This window comes from Caretta caretta, chromosome 1 (assembly GCF_965140235.1).
Source record: "Caretta caretta isolate rCarCar2 chromosome 1, rCarCar1.hap1, whole genome shotgun sequence".
NCBI classification, from domain to species: domain Eukaryota; kingdom Metazoa; phylum Chordata; order Testudines; family Cheloniidae; genus Caretta; species Caretta caretta.
Window position 1 is genome coordinate 219,922,167 of NC_134206.1, and position 19,397 is coordinate 219,941,563.

General features: G+C 48.4%; 1 protein-coding gene across 5 annotated transcripts in view; it reads left to right on the forward strand.

Moving 5' to 3' along the window:
• The window catches only part of TEAD4 (TEA domain transcription factor 4), a 78,266-nt gene extending 63,619 nt beyond the window's left edge, over positions 1-14,647 (forward strand). For all 5 annotated transcript variants that reach the window (XM_075120737.1, XM_075120735.1, XM_075120742.1 and 2 more), the window contains 3 exons: positions 7,293-7,433; positions 9,186-9,338; positions 14,418-14,647. In XM_075120737.1, coding sequence (XP_074976838.1) covers positions 7,293-7,433; positions 9,186-9,338; positions 14,418-14,531 — 408 coding nt within the window. In that variant the 3' untranslated portion in view covers positions 14,532-14,647. The remainder of the gene's footprint in view (positions 1-7,292; positions 7,434-9,185; positions 9,339-14,417) is intronic.
• The last annotated feature ends 4,750 nt before the right edge of the window (positions 14,648-19,397 follow it).

The following is a 19,397-nucleotide window of genomic DNA, read 5'->3' on the forward strand; positions in this document are numbered from 1 at the left end:
AAACCACCTGCTGCCACTCAAGGGTTAATTTAAAGTGCACAGAGCATTCTGATTCAGAACTAGGTGCATCTGAGGAATTGCCCAAAGGGCTGATAGGAGACTTTTCCTAAACGGATGATAAATAAGCATAATAATCTCTTCACCTCAGCAATAGGAAAGCCTAGAAACCAATCAAATTGTTTGGTTCTTTCTTTTCATGAAGTGAATGAAATACTCATAGAAGGGGCTGGAGACTGAAATAATCTGCTTTCCCACAGAACAAAGCAGCAGCACTGCACGCTTCCCCACGCACGGTGCCCAGCCCGCCAGTGTGCCTTAAATCTGGACCTGGCAGGTACTGCCTGGAGGGATGAGAGGGCAATTCAGTTTCTAAGTCCATTCTGTCCTTGGCCTCTCTAATTGCCATTGCAGACAGCAAACAAGGCAGCAATTAGTGATGAAGATTTTTATGATGTTTGCACCTTTCACTGAGGATGGGACTGAGAACCCCCGTTAATTTCACCTGGGCTAAGGAATCCTAGCAAGACTGCACTGACTTTTAACAGCTGTTCTATTCTAACAAGGGGCTTTGTAAAAATGCACTTCTTCCAGCCAATTTGCTTGCCATGTGCGTTCAGAAGCGTAGGAATTGTGTGTTGGCAGAGGGAGCTGTGTCGAAGAGCAGGGGCAGCTGTCCTCCAGTTGTCAAAGTGGCATGGAGTCTTGCAGTCTTGTTGAACTCTTCTCTGCTCCTGGATTCCCAGATCTCGCTAGTGGCTGGAAATGCGTTCTGTTATCTTTGGTTAGCCAAAATCCTCCCCCTTTTCTCTCAGATATGGATCTAGCCACCAAGACCCAAGTTCTACCTTCTCCAAGCCAGACTATTGTTTTGTATGGAACCTACCATGGCGACCATCTGGAAGCTGCAGCTGATGCAGGATTCCATAGGCCTGCCTTCTAAGAGGGAAATATGTAATGAGTAGGGCCCTGCCAAATTCATGGTCCATTTTGGTCAATTTTATGGTCATAGGATTTTTAAAATCGTCAAATAGTCAGAGCTGGGCGCTGAAGGCAGCAGCCGTGGAGCTTCCTGCAGCTGGGTGAGGTACCCGAGAGCAGCTGTGCTGGGGATAGGGTTGCCAACTTTCTAACTGCACAAAACCGAACACCCTTGCCCAGCCCCCCGCCCTTTCTCCAAGGCCCCGCCCCCTGCTAACTCCATCCCTCTCCTCTGTCACTCCCCCGCTCTCACTCAATTTCACCAGGCTGGGGCAGGGGGTTGGGGTACAGGAGGGGGTGAGGGCTCTGGCTGGGGGTGTGGGCTCTGAGGTGGAGCTGGTGATGAGGGGTTTGGGATGTGGGAAGGGGCTCCAAGATGGGGCAGGAGGTTGGGCTTCGGGACGGGGTTTGGGCTCTCGCTGGATGTATGAACTCTAAGGTGGGGCCAGAGATGAGGGGGTTGGGGTGCAGGAGGGGGCTCCAGGCTGGGGCCGAGGGGTTCAGAGTGAGGGAAGCCTTGCTGGATGCAGGCTCTGGGAGCAGCAAGCACTTTAAATACAAGCATAGAGCCAACGCTCATAACTTCAGATATAAAAATGATACATGCATATGAATAGGATTAATACATGCAGTAGAACATAACCTTTGCAAAGATACGTTACATAGCATATCTAGCATAAAACATATTCCAGTTACGTCATATTGACACTTATAAGCATACTTCTATAAAGCATTATGGAGTGCAACGTCACAGCGCCTACCCCGTGGCCCCAGCCCCGGAGCTGCCACGGCAGGGAGAGGCACCTCTCCTCCCCAGCCCAGGTGTTGCTGTGGGGAGAGAAAGCTGGGTGGAGTCCTCTCTCCCCGCCGTAGCCCCAGAGCACCGTCCTGCACCCCAAACTCCTCATCCTGAGCCCCACCCCAGAGCCCGCACCCCCAGCCGGAGCCCTCACACCCCTGCACCCCAACCCTCTGCCCCAGCCCTAAACCTCTCATCTCTGGCCCCACCCCAGAGCCCTCCCCCCTGCACGCAACCCTCTGCCCCAGCCCTGAGCCTCCCCCCACACTCCGAACCTCTCGGCCCCACCCCTGACACATCACCTTCATAGTGGTGCACATAACAAAATTCATTCCGCACGTGGGTGGGAAAAATTAGAGGGAACACTGGCCGGGAGGTTCAAAGGTGACTAACATAGATAGGTGCCCAACTCCTATTGATTTTCAATGGGAGTTGGGTGCTTAACTGCCAAACGCCTCTATGAAAAATCCCAGCTGTAATATGCAACGTGCTTGGGATTGAAAGGCGCTGAATAAACATAAAATATCACTGGATTATAGGTGGTTACTTCATTGGGACATGGCATATCAGGATGGTTCCCAGGAAACGGGTTTGGATGAGGCCTGGTCTGCATTTAAAATGTAGTTTGACATAGCTACGGAGCTCAGAGGTGTGAAAAACCCATAGCTATGCCAACCAAGTTCTGGTGCAGATGCAGCTAGGTCAGTGGAAGGATGCTTCTGTTGACCTAGCCACCATCCCTCAGAGAGGTGGTTTTCTACAGCAGTGGAAAAATGCTGTCGGCTGCATTTATACTACAGGGTTATGCTGACATAGCTACAGCGTTGGGGCTATGCTACTAGTAGTGTAGACATGGGCTTAATGTTACTGAATGGTAATGCTCCCTGCTTTATTGGAACAGCATTAACATAAATTTACCGAGTGCCAAATAGTTTAATGTGGATTAACTAGGTGTTAAACAGGTGTTTAAGCCCTGACCTTTTCATAGGTGAGTTGCCAACTATGGAGGCACCTGCAGTGACTTCTTAGTTAAGGTTGTGTGGAGCTTTTTACTTAAAGTGGGACTGCAATCCTTCTGTTTCACCTCTCAGTGACTGAATTTGTTTCCCAAAAATTCTACCACAATTACTGGTCAAGAGATAATTCAGTTTCTCTGAGGTTTTCTGGATAAAATGCTTGCTAATTTTTCTAGAGAAAACATTGTAAAATCTGATTTTGAAACAGCCCCACATCTTTTTTTGATCACCTATGCTACATAGCCACAAAGTCCAGAATGCACACAGTTAAGCCCGGATCCTTTACTCCTCTTGCTCAATGGGACTACTCAGGTGTGAAAATTACTCACATGTGTCAGTGTTTGCAGGATCAGGGCCGAGACTTCCTCATATGTTAAAGAAACAGCAGGTGAGCTAATACACTGATAAAACACCGTGCAGAATTGTATCAACTGCCACAGGAAAACCAAAGTATCCTGTTGAAAGCGTAGAACATAGGTACTGACAACGTTATTAAGACATTAGGGACAGATCCATAGCTGGTGTAAATTGGAGAAGTTCCTTTGGCTTCAGTGAAGCTATGCTGATTTACATTAGCTGAAGATCTGCCCAATCCTTTAGAGAGAAGAGACTGTAGCTTATAAAACATTGGAGTCTCTCAAAATAAGACAGACCATTCTGACAATGAAATGAGTTACATAACATATAGAAGAATAAAGAAGCATTTAAAGATGCTATGTCTGTTTAAGGCTTTGGTAATAACTGTATGCAGTTATGTTGTATAATTTGAGGACTGGTCGGCGGCTGTAGCTAAAGGCTGTATTGCAAAGCACACTTAAATGGGGCAGAGCAATGGTTGCATATTCTTAACTCTGACATTTCTTGACTCTTGAGTGCCCAACTATGCAACCTTCCTGTTCTACTAATATAGATTTTTTTTCACTGAATTGATCTTTGTCCACCTGGGATTGTGGCTGGAGACTACAGCTGCTAGGCTAGAATTCAGACCTGTAGCCACTGTACTTACTTCATCAAAGCCTGCCATAAACCCATCTGTCATTTGGTCCTGAGTATGTGCTGTGACAGATGGATAATATCCTGAATAAACCTTATGGAATTAAGATAAACTTTATTGCAGGGGTGGCCAAACTTACTGATCCTCTGAGCTGCATATGATAATCTTCAGAAGTTTGAGAGCCGGACACGTCTGCCAGAGCTCGTGGCTTCAGCCCTGCGGGCCGTGCCTGCTGGGGCTCGGGGCGTCAGTCCCGTTGCCCCAGCAGGCACCTCCTAAGAGGCTGAAGCCCTGAGACCCACCACCCTGCCACAGGGCAGAAGCCCTGAGCTCAACCTGCCCCAGTCTATCCTCCCCAGGTGGAGAATGTGTGCGGTGGCGGGGGGGGAGGGGAGCAGGCTCCATGAGCCACACTTTAACTGTAAAAGAGCCGCATGCAGCTCGCGAGCCATGGTTTGGTCACCCCTGCTTTACTGAGTTAAGTTAGACCTCACGGAAGTAGGGTTAATACCTTTAGGGTCCATTGTATTAAAAATGCAGTGGTGCAGGTGTTGTTGTGAAATTATATGTATTTCCATGGGACGGATAAAGCAGGGGGTGATGAGGCAAATTCCCCCAGGTTGTGACATCTCCAGCGAAGCCATCTCCCTGGAAAGATGCACATATGCTAGTTCAAACTGGATCCTCCAGGGATTGACAGACAAAGGAAGGGTTTGGGTAAATAGCCTGGTTTTAAACTGGCTCAGGGCCTTTTTCCTGATCCAGCAAATGGACAGGACCCCGGTCCATGGAGGGCCCCAATCCTTAGGGCAGTGGTTTGGTCCGCGGAACTATGTCTGAGGGGTCCGCAAAAGACTTAGACTGAAAATTGACTGAACAGAATTCAACCATATGTACTGACAATAGATTTCCAAAGGGGTCTGTACCTCCATTTGACATTTTTTAGGGGGTCTGAGAACCACCTCTTATGGGTTGGGTTGGAAGGACCTGGCCTACTAAGGTCCCATAAGCTTGTTTTATGCTGAAGCTGTGATGAACTTGTAACCACAAAGAAACCCCTGGGGTGGGGCTTTGAAGGACTGCTCCTGCCATAATCTATGTTAGAGTTGGGGTTAACTCTGGTAAGCTTATTAGCATGTGTAGGGGTTCTTTGGTTCTTTCTGATATGTTTTCTTAATATGCTTTTTACCTTAAGAATAAAGTAAGCTTGTTTAAGAAGTGCTGACTGTGGTACCTTATAACCGTAGCAATTACACCTGTTAACCGTCTCTGAGGAGAAAGCGAGGAGGTGTCCTTGGGCAGCCTATCTGTGCTGGGAATCACACAGTGCAGGCAGGGAGCTGTGCAGCCTGGACATACTCTGGTCAGGAGGGAGAGAGACGGGAGTCTCCATCCAGAAAGGCGTCGGCCGGGGAGCTGGAAGCCTGTGCATGGGTGCCTTTGCTGGACCACTAAGGGGAAATACAGGGGCAGTTGCTCTGAACTTGCGACATGTGCTCTGGGAAAATGAGTGGTGATTGGATTTCAGTGGCTTGCTGGCTCAGCTTTCAATGGCATCATGTATCTACCTGAGCCCAACAGGTTTCCTGAAGGCGCCCATTTCCTCCAGGTACCCATTGCACGCAGCACGTTGCAGCCTGTGCAGATGCAGAGGGAGGCAGCAGGGATGGGACAATGGAGCTGACGTGCTAAGTGGGAAATGGAAATTGGACTTGGTGAAATAAATGGTAGGGTTGATTGCATTTCCTCCTTCTCCTTGCCCTCCATGTGCCTGCAGCAGCACGTTAACCGGCAGGGGAATTAGATTGGATTGAAATGCTGTACGTTTCTACATGGCTTCCTGCTAATGTTGTTAGTGTCACCACTGGCAAAGCGATGAATTCATCTGTGGCGTTGGCTCCAGCGTTTGGTGGGGATCAACACCTGCTGGTCACTTGTGTAGCGCAGAGTCCTTGTCGGCCCCGGCCAGCTTGTGCTCCCAGGCTTCCGATTCTGGAGCTAAAACTGTAACTTCCTGGAAATGATAATAAAGTGGTACCACTATCTCTTGCGGGGGGCCCCAGAGAAAGATTCACGTAACACCTCTCCTGGTCGAGGAGAGATGGGACCTGTGATGAACAGGACAAGGATTCTTTATTGTGCTTGCCGTACATGCAGACAGACCAGGTTCTGGGCTCTCTAACTCCTAGCCTGACTAACACAGCCAGTGCAGAGTCTCCCTATATCTGGGCTTGGCCACAGCAGTCATGGAAGAACCTGCTGACTTTGTTCCAATACTAAGGGTCTGTCAGCGCTGTGATCCCACCTTCGCTCTAGCTCTGTTTAAACATGGTGTAAGGAGGACGGTGATCAATTGTTCTCCATGTCCACCAGCACCAAGGGTAGGACAAGAAATAATCAGCTGAGTTTGCAGCAAAGGAGATTTAGGTTGGATATTAGGAAAAACTTTCCAACTGTAAAAGTAGTTAAGCACTGGAGAGGCTGTGGGATCCCAATCCTTGGATAGCAAGAAGAGGTTAGGCATACACCTCTCAGGGACGGTCTAGGTATTTTAATCCTACCTCAGCATGGGGAGATGCACTAGCTGACCTCATGAGGTCCCTTCCCGCCCTATATTTCTGGGATTATTTGGATTTTCTTAGCAGGATTCTAGCAGGTTTCTCTGACCAATGTGGACATGAAGTTTTTTCTGAGAATCCCACTAGCTGCGCTGCACAGTGGGCTCTCCCAGTGTCTAGTGTAGAGCATGGTTCCATAACCAGGTTCTTGGATAAAAATCTCTGCTGGCGGTCAGGAAAACCATGCTAGAACTGTGTTCCTAGTATGCTGGTTCTTGTCGCACTGTCAACAGGGCCATAGAGTCCACTGTCCCAGAAGCAGAAAGAGATTTTCTTCCCCATTTCCCTTAACCTTGCAGGGGGGTAGTACAGATTGAACCAGCCCATAGGAATCGAAGGAAAGGTAATATAGTAAATTAGCACCTGGTCACATCAGGCACTGAGGAATTTGGGGCTCTCTGTTCTCTTATTTCATGAAGTGGAATAAACTAAATGCCTTTTTCTGTTGCTTTGTTTTTTGCAAGGCACCTGTAAACTTTCCTTTTCCTTGTTCAGGATAGAATATCAGGCTAGTGTGACCCCTGGTGGTAGTGGTGTAGCACCACGTCTTCAAACTTAGCCCTAATGATAGCTTGTGCACCTAACTTAAGCCCACAAATACCTATTTCAAGACCCTAAATAGGGATTTAAATGTCAAAATTAGAATTTAGATGCGTAACTTTAGGCACCCAAATTTGAAAAGGTGTCCCATGCCCAGATTTCCTCCACTTCTTGGGCACACATGTTGATCTGCTTTGGCAGCGTGATTTCCCCTCTCCCTGACCCCCAAAAACAAAAGCCCAAGGCCAGAGGAGAACTCTTTCCTTGAGTGGTGTGTGTGATGCCAGTGACCCAAAACTAATGAGCTACTTGGGAATTGCCTACTATCCTTGTCTTTTTTCCTGCAGGCTGATTTGAACACCAACATTGAAGATGAATCCAGATCTTTCTATGGTGTTTCCAGCCAATACGAAAGCCCAGAAAACATGATCATTACTTGCTCCACTAAGGTGTGCTCCTTCGGAAAGCAGGTGGTGGAGAAAGTGGAGGTAGGAAGAGAAGGCAGCAGAGCCCTGAGTGCAGGGTACTCTGGGGTGCAATTCAGCCCTTGCATGTCCTTACAAACCCCACCCGTGCCTCTGAGGGCAGAAAGTATCCCCTTGTCAGGGAGGTGGCTTGGAAAAGGATTGAAAATCAGGAAGCATCAGTCTAGTGCAGTGTGTCAGACATGCAGGGATGGGCCTGATCCTGCCTGTAGTGTTGCCCCCTCACACAATTTTATCACATGTCTTGCAATATTTGGTGTTTTTCTTAAAGTGCCAGCTCCTGGAGTCCAGTGACTGAGAGAGACTCAGCTTTCATTGTTTTAAACAATGAAGTTCCCAGCCCTCATAGTTGAGGAGAAAAGCTTGAAAATGTGACCTCTTGGGGCTTACAAACTAGAAGGCAAATAGAAAGATCCCCACATTTATTATTATTTTTATAGACTTATGATTTTTAAGCCAGTCTTTTGTGATTTTTATGGGGCTTGAGTCGGGATTTTTAAACACATGGCTCTTGCCTGCTCAGTGTGTTCAGCTGGCCTGCAGGATGATTCTCAACAAAGATAGAATATATAGACAAAGGAAGTTTCTAACCCATATGTTTACAAAGATAAACCTTTACTGACAGATAATGCCACCCACCCAGGGTGAGTGTCTAGGCCAATCCCTTCTGCTCCTCATATAACCGCAAGCTCTGACAGGAATAGGTGCTACACTTTTTTTAAAAGTGCAGCAAGAACGGCTGCTCTTCACCGTGTCTGCTGAAATCAAAAGCAAATCTCTGGCTAGGGGCCATCCCACTGCTCGGGGCTCAGCAGAGATTGGGAGCCTCATGGCAATCTCAAAAGAGGGGAGAAGAAGCAGCACCTCCTCCTCCTCTGAATTACTGTTGCGATGGGGGTGCCGGCACGTGGGGGAGGAGATAGGATTCTAATGGGAAAACAAGATGAAGGCATATGGGGAATGCAGAGGGTTGCTAAGAAGTGATAAACTCCCCTGTCACTTCAGTTTGGGGGAAGTTTACATGTACATGTTAGGGGGGAGGGATAGCTCAGGGGTTTGAGCATTGGCCTGCTAAACCCAGGGTTGTGAGTTCAATCCTTGAGGGGGCCATTTAGGGATCTGGGGCAAAAATTGGGGATTGGTCCTGCTGTGAGCAGGGGGTTGGACTAGATGACCTCCTGAGGTCCCTTCCAACCCTGATATTCTATGATTCTATACTGGAGCTAAAATGTGATAGTAATGAAAGAGTTCCACAAATGTTTAATCCCCATTTGCTAATCTGGGCAGCATGGTCTGGTAGGTAGAGAATTGGACTGGGACTCAGGGTGTATATTCCTAGATGTGCCGTTGCCTTCCTGTGTGATCTCAGACAAGTCACAACCTCTGGGTGCCTCAGTTTCTCCATCAGTGAAACAGGAATAATGCTACTGAGCTATCTCACAGAGGCATTGGGAAGCTTAAATCATTAATAGCAGCAGAGCACCCTGAGGTCCTTAGCTCGAAGGCGCTATAATAGTGCAAACTGTTATTACCACAGTAGATATGTTCCTTTGCTTTTCTTTAAATAATCAAAGCAGGAGAAATTTGAGAGCTCAAGGAAAGCTACTTCAGAGTGGATGATTGTAAGGAATGATGAATGAACTAATGTTAGTAAAGCGATGTGAAAATGCACGTGGTTATTATTATTTTAACTATCAGTAACATTAATAAAAACAGTGGTGACCCTGTGTGCACCTTTTCTCTTTTACACTATAGACGGAGTATGCTCACTATGAAAATGGACACTATTCCTATCGCATCCACCGCTCCCCTCTATGTGAATACATGATTAATTTCATCCATAAACTCAAACATCTCCCAGAGAAATACATGATGAACAGCGTGCTGGAGAACTTTACTATTTTACAGGTGGGGGCACTGAATTGTTTTTATTGTTGCCTTGAAATATTTAAGCCATATCCAAGGGTCCCCAGCTGCGAGTCAAAGTTTTCCACATACAGCTCAATAGTTAATTTTATTTAGTGTCAGTTGCGTCTCAGCACCCCTTACAGAGCTACGCAGAGTGCAGTTATTCAGATAAATAGGATCAGGAACACAGGGAGAAGAATGAGAGGCACGGGCAACGGAGAGAAAGGAGAGATGAAGAAGGTTTGAAAAGGGAGAGTAGATGACGCCAAAAAGCTGTGCCAGATGTGAAGGCAGAAGTTGCAATAAAGAAGACTCCAGTACCAACAATAGACAGAGGGTGAAATAATTGTCCCTGCTCTGGCCCCTTTACTCTGGGTTGATTTATCGCGGCTAGTCTAGACATGATAAATCGACCCCGGAGCGCTCTCCCGTCAACTCCTGTACACCAGCTCGGCGAGAGGCGCAGCAGAGTCGATGGGGGAGCAGCAGCAGTCAACTCACCGTAGCGAAGACGCCGCTGTGAGTAGGTCTAAGTACGTCGACTTCAGCTACGTTATTCACGTAGCTGAAGTTGCGTAACTTAGATCGATTCCCCCCCCACAGTGTAGACCAGGGCTATGATTCTATGATCTGCCAGCGTGAGGATTTAGCTTCTGACCCTCCTGGCTCCTCACAGAGGACAGAACGGGGCAAAGGTCTGCTGTAGAACACAGCCACTAAGGGAGCTGTGCTGGGAACTCCAGTACCAACAATAGACAGAGGGTGAAATAATTGTCCCTGCTCTGGCCCCTTTACACCATTTAAGAGGGCCAGCGCATCATAAAAAAACCCTAAAAGCCCTGGTTGTGACTGCAGGAAGATTACTCCAGTTCATGCACTGCTGAAGACAGCCATAAAGCTGCCTTCCCAGGACCCATCCCAAATCCTGGCATAAACAGCGGGACAGGAAGGGGCGTGTTGCTGCAGAGATTCCATGCAGCACTGCAGCCCATAAGGCAAGCCCTGGGTTGGGAGGTTGCCAGAGCTTAGGCTCCCAGAGCTGTCCAAATTACACTTGGGCCCTTTCCAGCCCCTGGCGCAGCCAAGAATTAGGAGGGTGCAAGGGTGGTTTAAAGCCACTCTGGACTGTGAGCTCTGTGCTGTGCCTCTGTAAGGCACAGCATGGATTCTCACTCACTAGATCTGTGAAGGATGCTCCTGTGGCTAATGCCCAAGATTGTGAATCTGGAGGCCTGGATTTTGTTCCTGGCTTTGCCCTGGAAATCCTGTGACCTTGGTCAAGTCACATCACTCCTCCATAGCTTATTTTCCTTATCTGTAGGACAGGGTTAATGCCATTTCTCTACCTCACAAGGCCTTGTGAAGCTTTAGTCCTTCACAGTTGTATCGAGCTTTTAGATCCTTGGAGGAAAGGTGCTTGCTGAGTAAATGCCAAGTGTTGTTATAGATGAAAATGAGCAGAGAAGGGAGGTGGGGCAGTGGAGAGAGACGAGGTCTGTGCGCCATAGTTCATGCTGACGAGCACTCGTGAATGCTTTCCAGCGCACCTCCTTCCATAGCCTTCCCCAGTGTCCCTGTACATCTACAGATGAACTTGCCCTATTGTTCTACCCACTCATCTCATTTCCTTCCCACGGGGTTTTACAGTCTGAATAATCGTAGGTACTCCCCCACCTCCCACCACAGACAGCTATATCTCACGTAGGCCAACAAAGCCTTTCACATCCTGCACTGGTAATCCTACAGCCTTGGGTCCTAGAGTACAGTCTGAGAATTTTCTACCCTCCCCACCTTCTTCCACTTGGGTGTGAGGGGTCTCTCGTGGTACAAGGTGTTTTAACCCTTTGGCTCCCGGGGCCAAATAGAGACAAGTCTCAATAAATTCTTCCAGCCCCCTCCTGTGGTTTTCACCAGCTTAGAGTCCCTCTAGACGTAGTCTCTTACGTACCATCATGTAATGCATGCTCTGCCTTATGCAACACTTCTGAATGTGGGTCTCTGAGGCTACGGGAGTCTAGTTGGCTGCTACCTCCCTGGAGCACTTGGATGCCAGCTTCCAGACTTGGGCCTGGCCAGTTCCCATCTCTGAATCCCGGACAGAGGGCAATGGTTAGTTCAGCCACAAAGGTAAGCATAAGGCATGAAAATAAAATAGAACACAACAAAATCAGCTAAAAAATTCACAAATTAACAAATGAGCTCCTTCCCTCCTGGAGCATTGTCTCCAAGGGTGGCCATGCTCCTCGTAAGGTACAGGCCCACAATTGGTCTGATAGCAGATCAGCCTGGAGTACTGTGACATCCTTGACAGATCAAGGAGTAACGGTCTCAAGTTACAGTGGGGAAGGTTTAGGTTGGATATTAGGAAAAACTTTTTCACTAGGAGGGTGGTGAAGCACTGGAATGGGTTACCTAGGGAGGTGGTGGAATCTCCTTCCTCAGAGGTTTTTAAGATCAGGCTTGACAAAGCCCTGGCTGGGATGATTTAATTGGGGATTGGTCTTGCTTTGAGCAGGGGGTTGGACTAGATGACCTCCTGAGGTCCCTTCCAACCCTGATATTCTATGGGTATGTCTACACTGCCCGCTGGATCGGCGGGCAACAATTGATCCAGCGGGGGGGTTGATTTATCGCGGCTAGTCTAGACGTGATAAATCGACCCCCGAGCGCTCTCCCGTCAACTCCTGTACACCAGCTCGGCGAGAGGCGCAGCAGAGTCGATGGGGGAGCAGCAGCAGTCAACTCACCGTAAGGAAGACGCCGCGGTGAGTAGGTCTAAGTACGTCGACTTCAGCTATGTTATTCACGTAGCTGAAGTTGCGTAACTTAGATCGATTCCCCCCCCCGTGTAGACCAGGGCTATGATTCTGTGATCTGCCAGTGTGAGGATTTAGCTTCTGACCCTCCTGGCTCCTCACGCAGGACAGAACGGGGCAAAGGTCTGCTGTAGAACACAGCCAGTAAGGGAGCTGTGCTGGGAACTGTGGGATGCATACAACAATCGCTGTCAGCGATCAGTCACGCAGGCTGCAGGAGAGTGATTTTGCAGCGTAGCGGAGATTATTGAGGGGCTGGGATGGGGGAGGGGTCGATGTAGTAAGAAAAGTAACAAGCAGGAGGCTGTACGAATGTGTAAATTCAAGTAGGCAACTCACAGGCACCTTTTGCTTACATCTTCTTGGTGTGTAAGTTAAACCCATTCCGCATTGCTTACCCCCATTCATCCACCAGTAAGTGAGCATTGGGAGGTATAAGGGAGTCGATCTTACATCCAGGGGTGGCAAGTTGTATGGGCCCATGGTGCCCAGGCTCCAGCAATATTCAGGGCCTGGGGGCCCGGCTCCACCAATGTTTGGGGCCGGGTCTCTCCCCAGGATCTGCCTGCTGACCACCACCACCCCCCCCGCACCCCTCTCGAGTGTCCCCTGGCTCCAAGAGCGTCCCTGACTCTCCCCTGCAGCTCCATGCTGCCTCCACTCTGCTGGCTTCTGGCATCAACTGCCGCCGCAGGGTCCTAGTGCCCGACATCCGCTAATGCCAGGGCAGGGTGCCCTGACCCTGCCCTTCTGCCTCGGACCCTTCCCTTTTCCATTGCGACCCTCTAGCAAACAGAGGGTCCCCCGCCCGCAGTCACCGCTCCTGCCCTACGCTGGGCAAGGGGCAGCTCCATCCCCCACCCCCAGTGAGGCTACAGTGAGGGGCAGCAACAGGGGAGGAGGCGCACATGTGATGGAAGCTGCCCCCTCCCCCCCCCGGCACCCACCACAGGGGAGACAAGGGGGCTTCCTGGATCTGAGAGGGGCCCTAGGATCACATGCTGTGACAGTGGTACGGGGTGAGTGTGCTGCCAGAGGGGAGAGGGGGGCCCCTCCCCCAGAGCTCACTGCTGCTGGCGGGGAGAGGGCTGAGGGGCGTCCTCCTCTCTGGCCCCAGCCCCGGGGCAGCCTGCCTGCACCCAAAACTCATCCCCAGCCCTGCCCCACCCCCGAGCCCACACCCCCAGCCGGAGCCCTCACCCCCTGCACCCCAACCCTCTGCCCCAGCCCTGAGCCCCCTCCTGCATCATGAACCCCTCATCCCCAGCCCCACCCCACAGCCATCACCCCTGCACCCCCTCCCACCCTCAAACTGCCTCCCAAAGCCTGCACCCCCTCCCTTCGCACCCCCTCCCATCTCCAAACTCCATCTCAGAGCCTGCACCCCTCACCCCCTCCTGCACACCCATCCCCTGCCCCAGCCTGGAGCCTGCACCCAGCACCCAAACTCTGTCCCAGAGCCTGCACTCCTCACCCCCTCTTGCACACCCACCTGCTGCCTCAGCCCAGAGCCTGCACCCAGCACCCAAACTCCCTCCCAGAGCCTGCACCCTCCACGCTTCCTGCACACCAATCCCCAGCCCAAGGCCTGCACCCCAGACCTCCCCCCCCCACCCAAACTCCCTCCCAGAGCCTTAGGCAGGTGGGGGGGCGGAGTTGGGGGGGGGGGTTTCTGGGCACCACCAAAATTTCTACAAACCTGCCACCTTGCTTACATCTCAACTGTGAATTAGGCTCCAAGTCTTGATGTCCCCTCCTACCGCACTCCACAAGCTGCTAAGAGCCCTCTTTCACTGGCATCAGCAGACCTTTCCCTTCAACACCCTCTCAGTGCTGGGGAATTCTCAGTGTAATTCACCCTTCGTCACCCCTGGGAACAGTGACATCTGCTGGCTCCAAGGACACACGGCTGCTCACTGCTCCCAGTCCCGACAAGACTTTCCCCCCCTTGCTTGGTGAGTGCTTATTATTCACTGGCCACATATTTCCATTCTTTATGGTCCTGAGGAGGCTTCTCCTCCTGTGCTTTCACTGCATCTCAGTCCTCATGTTGTGAGAAAGCGCCCCCTGTTGGTACCAAGCAGATGTTTCATTACTGGTGTTTGGAGACAGCCCCAGTTTGGGGTGTCATTGCTGAACTGTGTATCTTTCCTGTTGTTCATTCTGTGGATTATGTTTAACACTGGATACGTTCAAAGGTGTTAGAATATTTACAAGTTGAGACAGAAAAAATAGCACTTGCTTTCTTTTCTCATCTGTCTAGGTTGTGACGAACAGGGACACTCAAGAGACCTTGCTGTGCATAGCGTATGTTTTTGAGGTGTCAGCTAGTGAACATGGTGCCCAGCATCACATCTACCGCCTGGTGAAGGACTAGAGATTCTCTGCCCAGGAACTGCCTCCATGAATGTATATCTGAGGGAAACGCCCGTGCCTAACCCCAATACCAATCCGAAAAATAAACTGCAGACATGGTGTATTTTCAGAAAAAAATCTTCGAGCTAGTTTGTGATTGCAAGTGTAAAATAGTGCAGCGTCATGGGCTTGTGTAATTGGGGAAAAGGCTTGAAACAAAGACATTGAAAACACAACATCACACCACACCACCAATCTCTGTTAACTGCCCCTTTGGGTTCCATGTTATATGGGGCAACCAGGCCGCCGAGCAGCTCAAGGATAATAGGATGCAGATGTACATCATACACATGCTCATGTGCACAGACATACAGTCACAGATGTACACCTGCATGCTTGCACACAGTCTCATGCACTGGGTCACAAGTACAAGTTGAGTCTGATGTATGCACATGCCTGGTCATGTACACATACACACAGTCATGTATGTATTCCCAGGTCCACGTGTGCACTCCAGGCCAGCACACTTGCCCAGAGACACATTTGCACAGTTAAATGGATGCAAGAATAGAGATGTGCACAATAGACGTGCCCAGGCACAAGCATGCACACAGCAATGCATGTGTGCAAGCAGACACATACACACATAATCACATATGCAAGTGGACTCATTTGCACATGCACAGTCACACATTTCTTCTAATTAGGCTTGTCTGAGCACCAAGCTTGCTCAGGTCTTCTATACAGTACTAAGGGAAGTAAAGCTACCCTACCAAGCTGGGGTTGTGTGAATGACACTTTCTTCTTTCTGAGATGTTTTCTTTCCTTTGAAGTGCAGCTCTGCTCAGAAAAGTGAACGTGTAAAACCCCGTCTTTGTACTCAGTAGATCTGCTCCCCGTGTGTGTTCAGAGTCACATCTGCTGGCTGTTCGGACTGAGATAAGATCTTTCTTCTTTTCACTCCTGTTTGCCCTGCACAGCCAGCACAGCTCAAGGAGCAGGAGTCTGACCCTTCTCATGCACCAGCAAAACTATGGTTACTAAGCCCCAATCAGTTACCCTTGTTTCATTCCAGGCAATGGGGTTGCACACAGGTCACTGAGGGCACAATTTGTCCAGCCAGCTCCTTATTATTGGTGATGATGCTTGAGAAGAATTAAAACCCAGCTGGGCTTTCAGAGGCCCAGCTGAGTTTGTGGAGCAGGCAGCTGGAGAAATCTCTTCTCCCCTTGTAAACTGCCATGAGCCCTGGCTTCAGTGAGCGATGATAAACATGGAGCCCCACGATACCATTGTGATGGAGTCCCTTGTCGGAGAAAAATCAGCCAGACAGGTCTAGCTGTGAGGTATTGGAAGAGACGTTTGCGCTGCTGTTGGGGAGTGAGGTATCAGATGTCCAGGCACAGTGCCTCAGAACACATTTTACAGGTGCTTTTAACATCAACTCTTTCTTGAAAAATAACAAAAGACCGTAGTATCTTACACATTTGTTTCATACACTTCCATCCATCAGACTCTTGGCATATGGAAAACTACTGTGTTCTAGCCAACAGGAGCACATGGGAAACCAAAGTGACCTGACCCAGGGTCTGCACGGCATCAGTGTTGCTTGGGCAGCAGCTGCTGAGCACTACAGAGGTAGGGCACTGCCCTAGCTATATCCGGAGCAGTGACACAAGGGCTTTCTGTGGCATTTCCAGCCTGTGTTTTAAGGGAGTCTGCACCACGTTCTGGAATATTGCAAAATCTAGCCTATTCCACCAGGCCCTGTGACATTCACAAAAGTTTCTTTCTAGATTGCCTTTCACTAATTGCCAGCTGACACTGCCTCAGGGTGAATGAGCTCAACTGAAGAACAACAGCCAATGGCACTGTGTGCGTAAATAGAAGCTTTCTCCTTCGTTTGACTCATTCAGCTGGTCTATGAACACCACACACCTGCATTTCTGAATGGATCAGGAGGCAGCTGATACTCAAGCACAAAGTCCTTAAGGCTGTGTCTGCACTAACATTGGCCTCAAAATCTCCCATTGGTGCAGCAGTAATGGGAGAACGTTCTCTGGTGTTTTAACCATCACGTCACCTAGGGACGTGATCGTTAAAACCTTATTGCAGGTCCCCACTAAATTGTAAATTAAAATGTCCACAGCCAACTAGGAGGGTGGTGAAGCACTGGAATGGGTTACCTAGGGAGGTGGTAGAATCTCCATCCTTAGAGGTTTCTAAGGCCCGGCTTGACAAAGCCCTGGCTGGGATGATTTAGTTGGTGTTGGTCCTGCTTTGAACAGGGGGTTGGACTGGATGACCTCCTGAGGTCCCTTCCAACCCTAATATTTTATTATTCTATTCTATGATTCTATAATGTCCATACCATCACTCTCCCTGTTGTTGGCACCAGTGGGGCTGAATGTGTGCTAGGAACAGTAGAAAATCTTCTGGAAGATGCTGGCATCTACAAGTTCGTATTTGCACACAGGATTCTGAGGGGCAGGGATGTGAGAAGAAGTTCAGAAGAAAGGACAGTGGAGTTTGCTTTGAAAAAGAAACTTGAGCTGCTAAGCAAAGCCAGGGTTACTGACACTTTATCATCACTACAAATTTGTATTACAGTAGGTCTATGGGCCCCAGCTGAGACTGGAACCCCACTGTGGTAGGTGCTGTACAAATACCTAAGAGCTTACAGTCTGAGCAGACAAGACAGACAAAAAGTGGGAGGGGAAACAGCAGCACTAAGGGATCACGCCTTAAAATTCAAAATGTACGATGGGCATAGAGGAGTTGTCATTAAACTCTTCTAGTTACTGGGGTGGGCCTGTGCTATTGTGCAACTGTGAAGCTCTCAGAGTGCTTTAAAAGCAGTAACCAGCTAAATCTAACCTAGTGAAGTAGGTAAATATTATAATCCCCATATTATAGGTAAAGAAACTGAGGCCTAGTCTACACAACCTTGTAGTTGTTTAAGTAAAGATGTGTTTTAAACTGATTTAATTACATTGGCACAAGTTTGGGTGTAGATGCTCTTATGTTTTAAAAAAACAGATTAAGCTAAACTGCAATAAAAGCATCTGCACCCAAACTCAAACCAGTTTAACTAAATCAGGTTAAAAACACCACTTTAATTAAACTGCAGTAAGTTTGTGTTGCATGTCTTATCTACTTACTTAAGGGACTTTCCAACGATCCCACAGCAAGTCAGCAGCAAAGATGGGAAAACTTAAGGCAGACCTTAAGCATTTAGAAACATACAGTAACATCAGTGGAAGTTTAAAAGCACACAATTGTTGCAAACATGGCCAGCTGCCAGTATGAAAAACCTAGAATTGTTTTCCACCCTGTCCTTAGCCGTCAGAAAAATAGTGATTCAATAGTTTCTAAATAGCTACTACTTTCTTTATAACTTGCTTGATTACTACTACTAGTGACCTCTACTATGGTTTTGCGCTCTCCTTTCCCAGCAAGCCCATGTGGGAGCTAGTTCTTTAAATCTGTGGGAGATAAGCAGCTGCAGCCCTAAAGTAGCCATTTTAGTAACTGAATTTTGTAGGCTGTTTTTTCCCCCCTCTTAGCTAACAGGTGTTTTTAGCTGCAATCTTGTTTTTCATTGATTTGCCTTTTCTCTCATTCTTGAGCAAGTAGCTTCAAGCCCTAGTAGGTTAACAATAATCATGGAGAGAAAGTCTCAAAGTATCCAAAGAACAAAGCAATGAGGAGAAATAAGCAGCAAGAATCAATTGCTCAAATCAAATAAATCAGTCAAAGCTGATCAGGTTTTTTTAACCAAATTACTCAAATAGTGGGCAAAAAGAATGCAGTAGCTCTAATGTACCTTGATTGTAGTAAGGTTTTGCTACCAGACCTCACAAAATGTGATGTGAAAGATCAATTCAAATTTGCTTGGATATTAGAAGTTATCTGAAAAACTTGCTGAAGACCCGTAATTAAGGGGCATGATAAATGGCAATATATTAACCATGGGAAGGGTGGGTACTGAGGAGATCAGTGTTAGGTCTACTCTCATGTAACAGCATGATTAATGAGCTGGAAGAGGGAGCAAACAGCATGGTAATTAAATCTGCAGATGGTACTAAAGGAGGTATCCCCAACAGTGCAGATATAGGGACACCAATGCTTCTGAGCTATGAATAGTGACTTTAACCCCATTGAAGCACTAGACTGGAACCTGGAGACTAGATTGAAAGGTTAGATTTGAAATATGATTTTAAAATGTCCTTAAAAAACAAGGACAGATGGCAGCTGAACGGTACATTAGCAGTTTATCAGGACGGCACACAATGAGAAAGCCAGTGTATGGAGGAAGGAGGTATTTTCTATATGTGTAGGGGCGCGCACACACACACAAAATGACTAAACTGCAGTTCCCTCCAGACCCCAATATGCAATATGGTAACAGTAGAGTAAGTTAATACGCCTTGCAGTGTGACCAGCTCAATAGATGTGTTGTACTGCTGAGGATGAAGAACCCACCCTCTTCAAAAGACCTTAAACCAGACCTCAAAGCACAGGAGCATGTTACTGATCCCAGGGATTGTCATCTTATTTGGGCCCTCCTACTTAGGACTGGATTGTGGCTAGTTCCTGCATGGCATGCAAGGGGAAAAGAACCCTTTCCCCCTTTTTGTGTCCCCTGTTGCAGGTGCTGCTCACAGTCCCAGTCCCTGAGCTCAGATAAGCACAAGGTTTATGCAGGGCTGGTGCTGCTAGCCACCTTGGCAGTAGGCAGAACTGGTTGGCTGTGGAGTGGAGCATATGTTGCACCCCTGGGCCTATGTAAGAACAAGCAAAAGACAGAACTAGAACACACAGCCTAGTTTTAAATTCCTAAAATTCCAGCATTCCATATGTGCAGTGTTCAGCTACAGCTCCATTA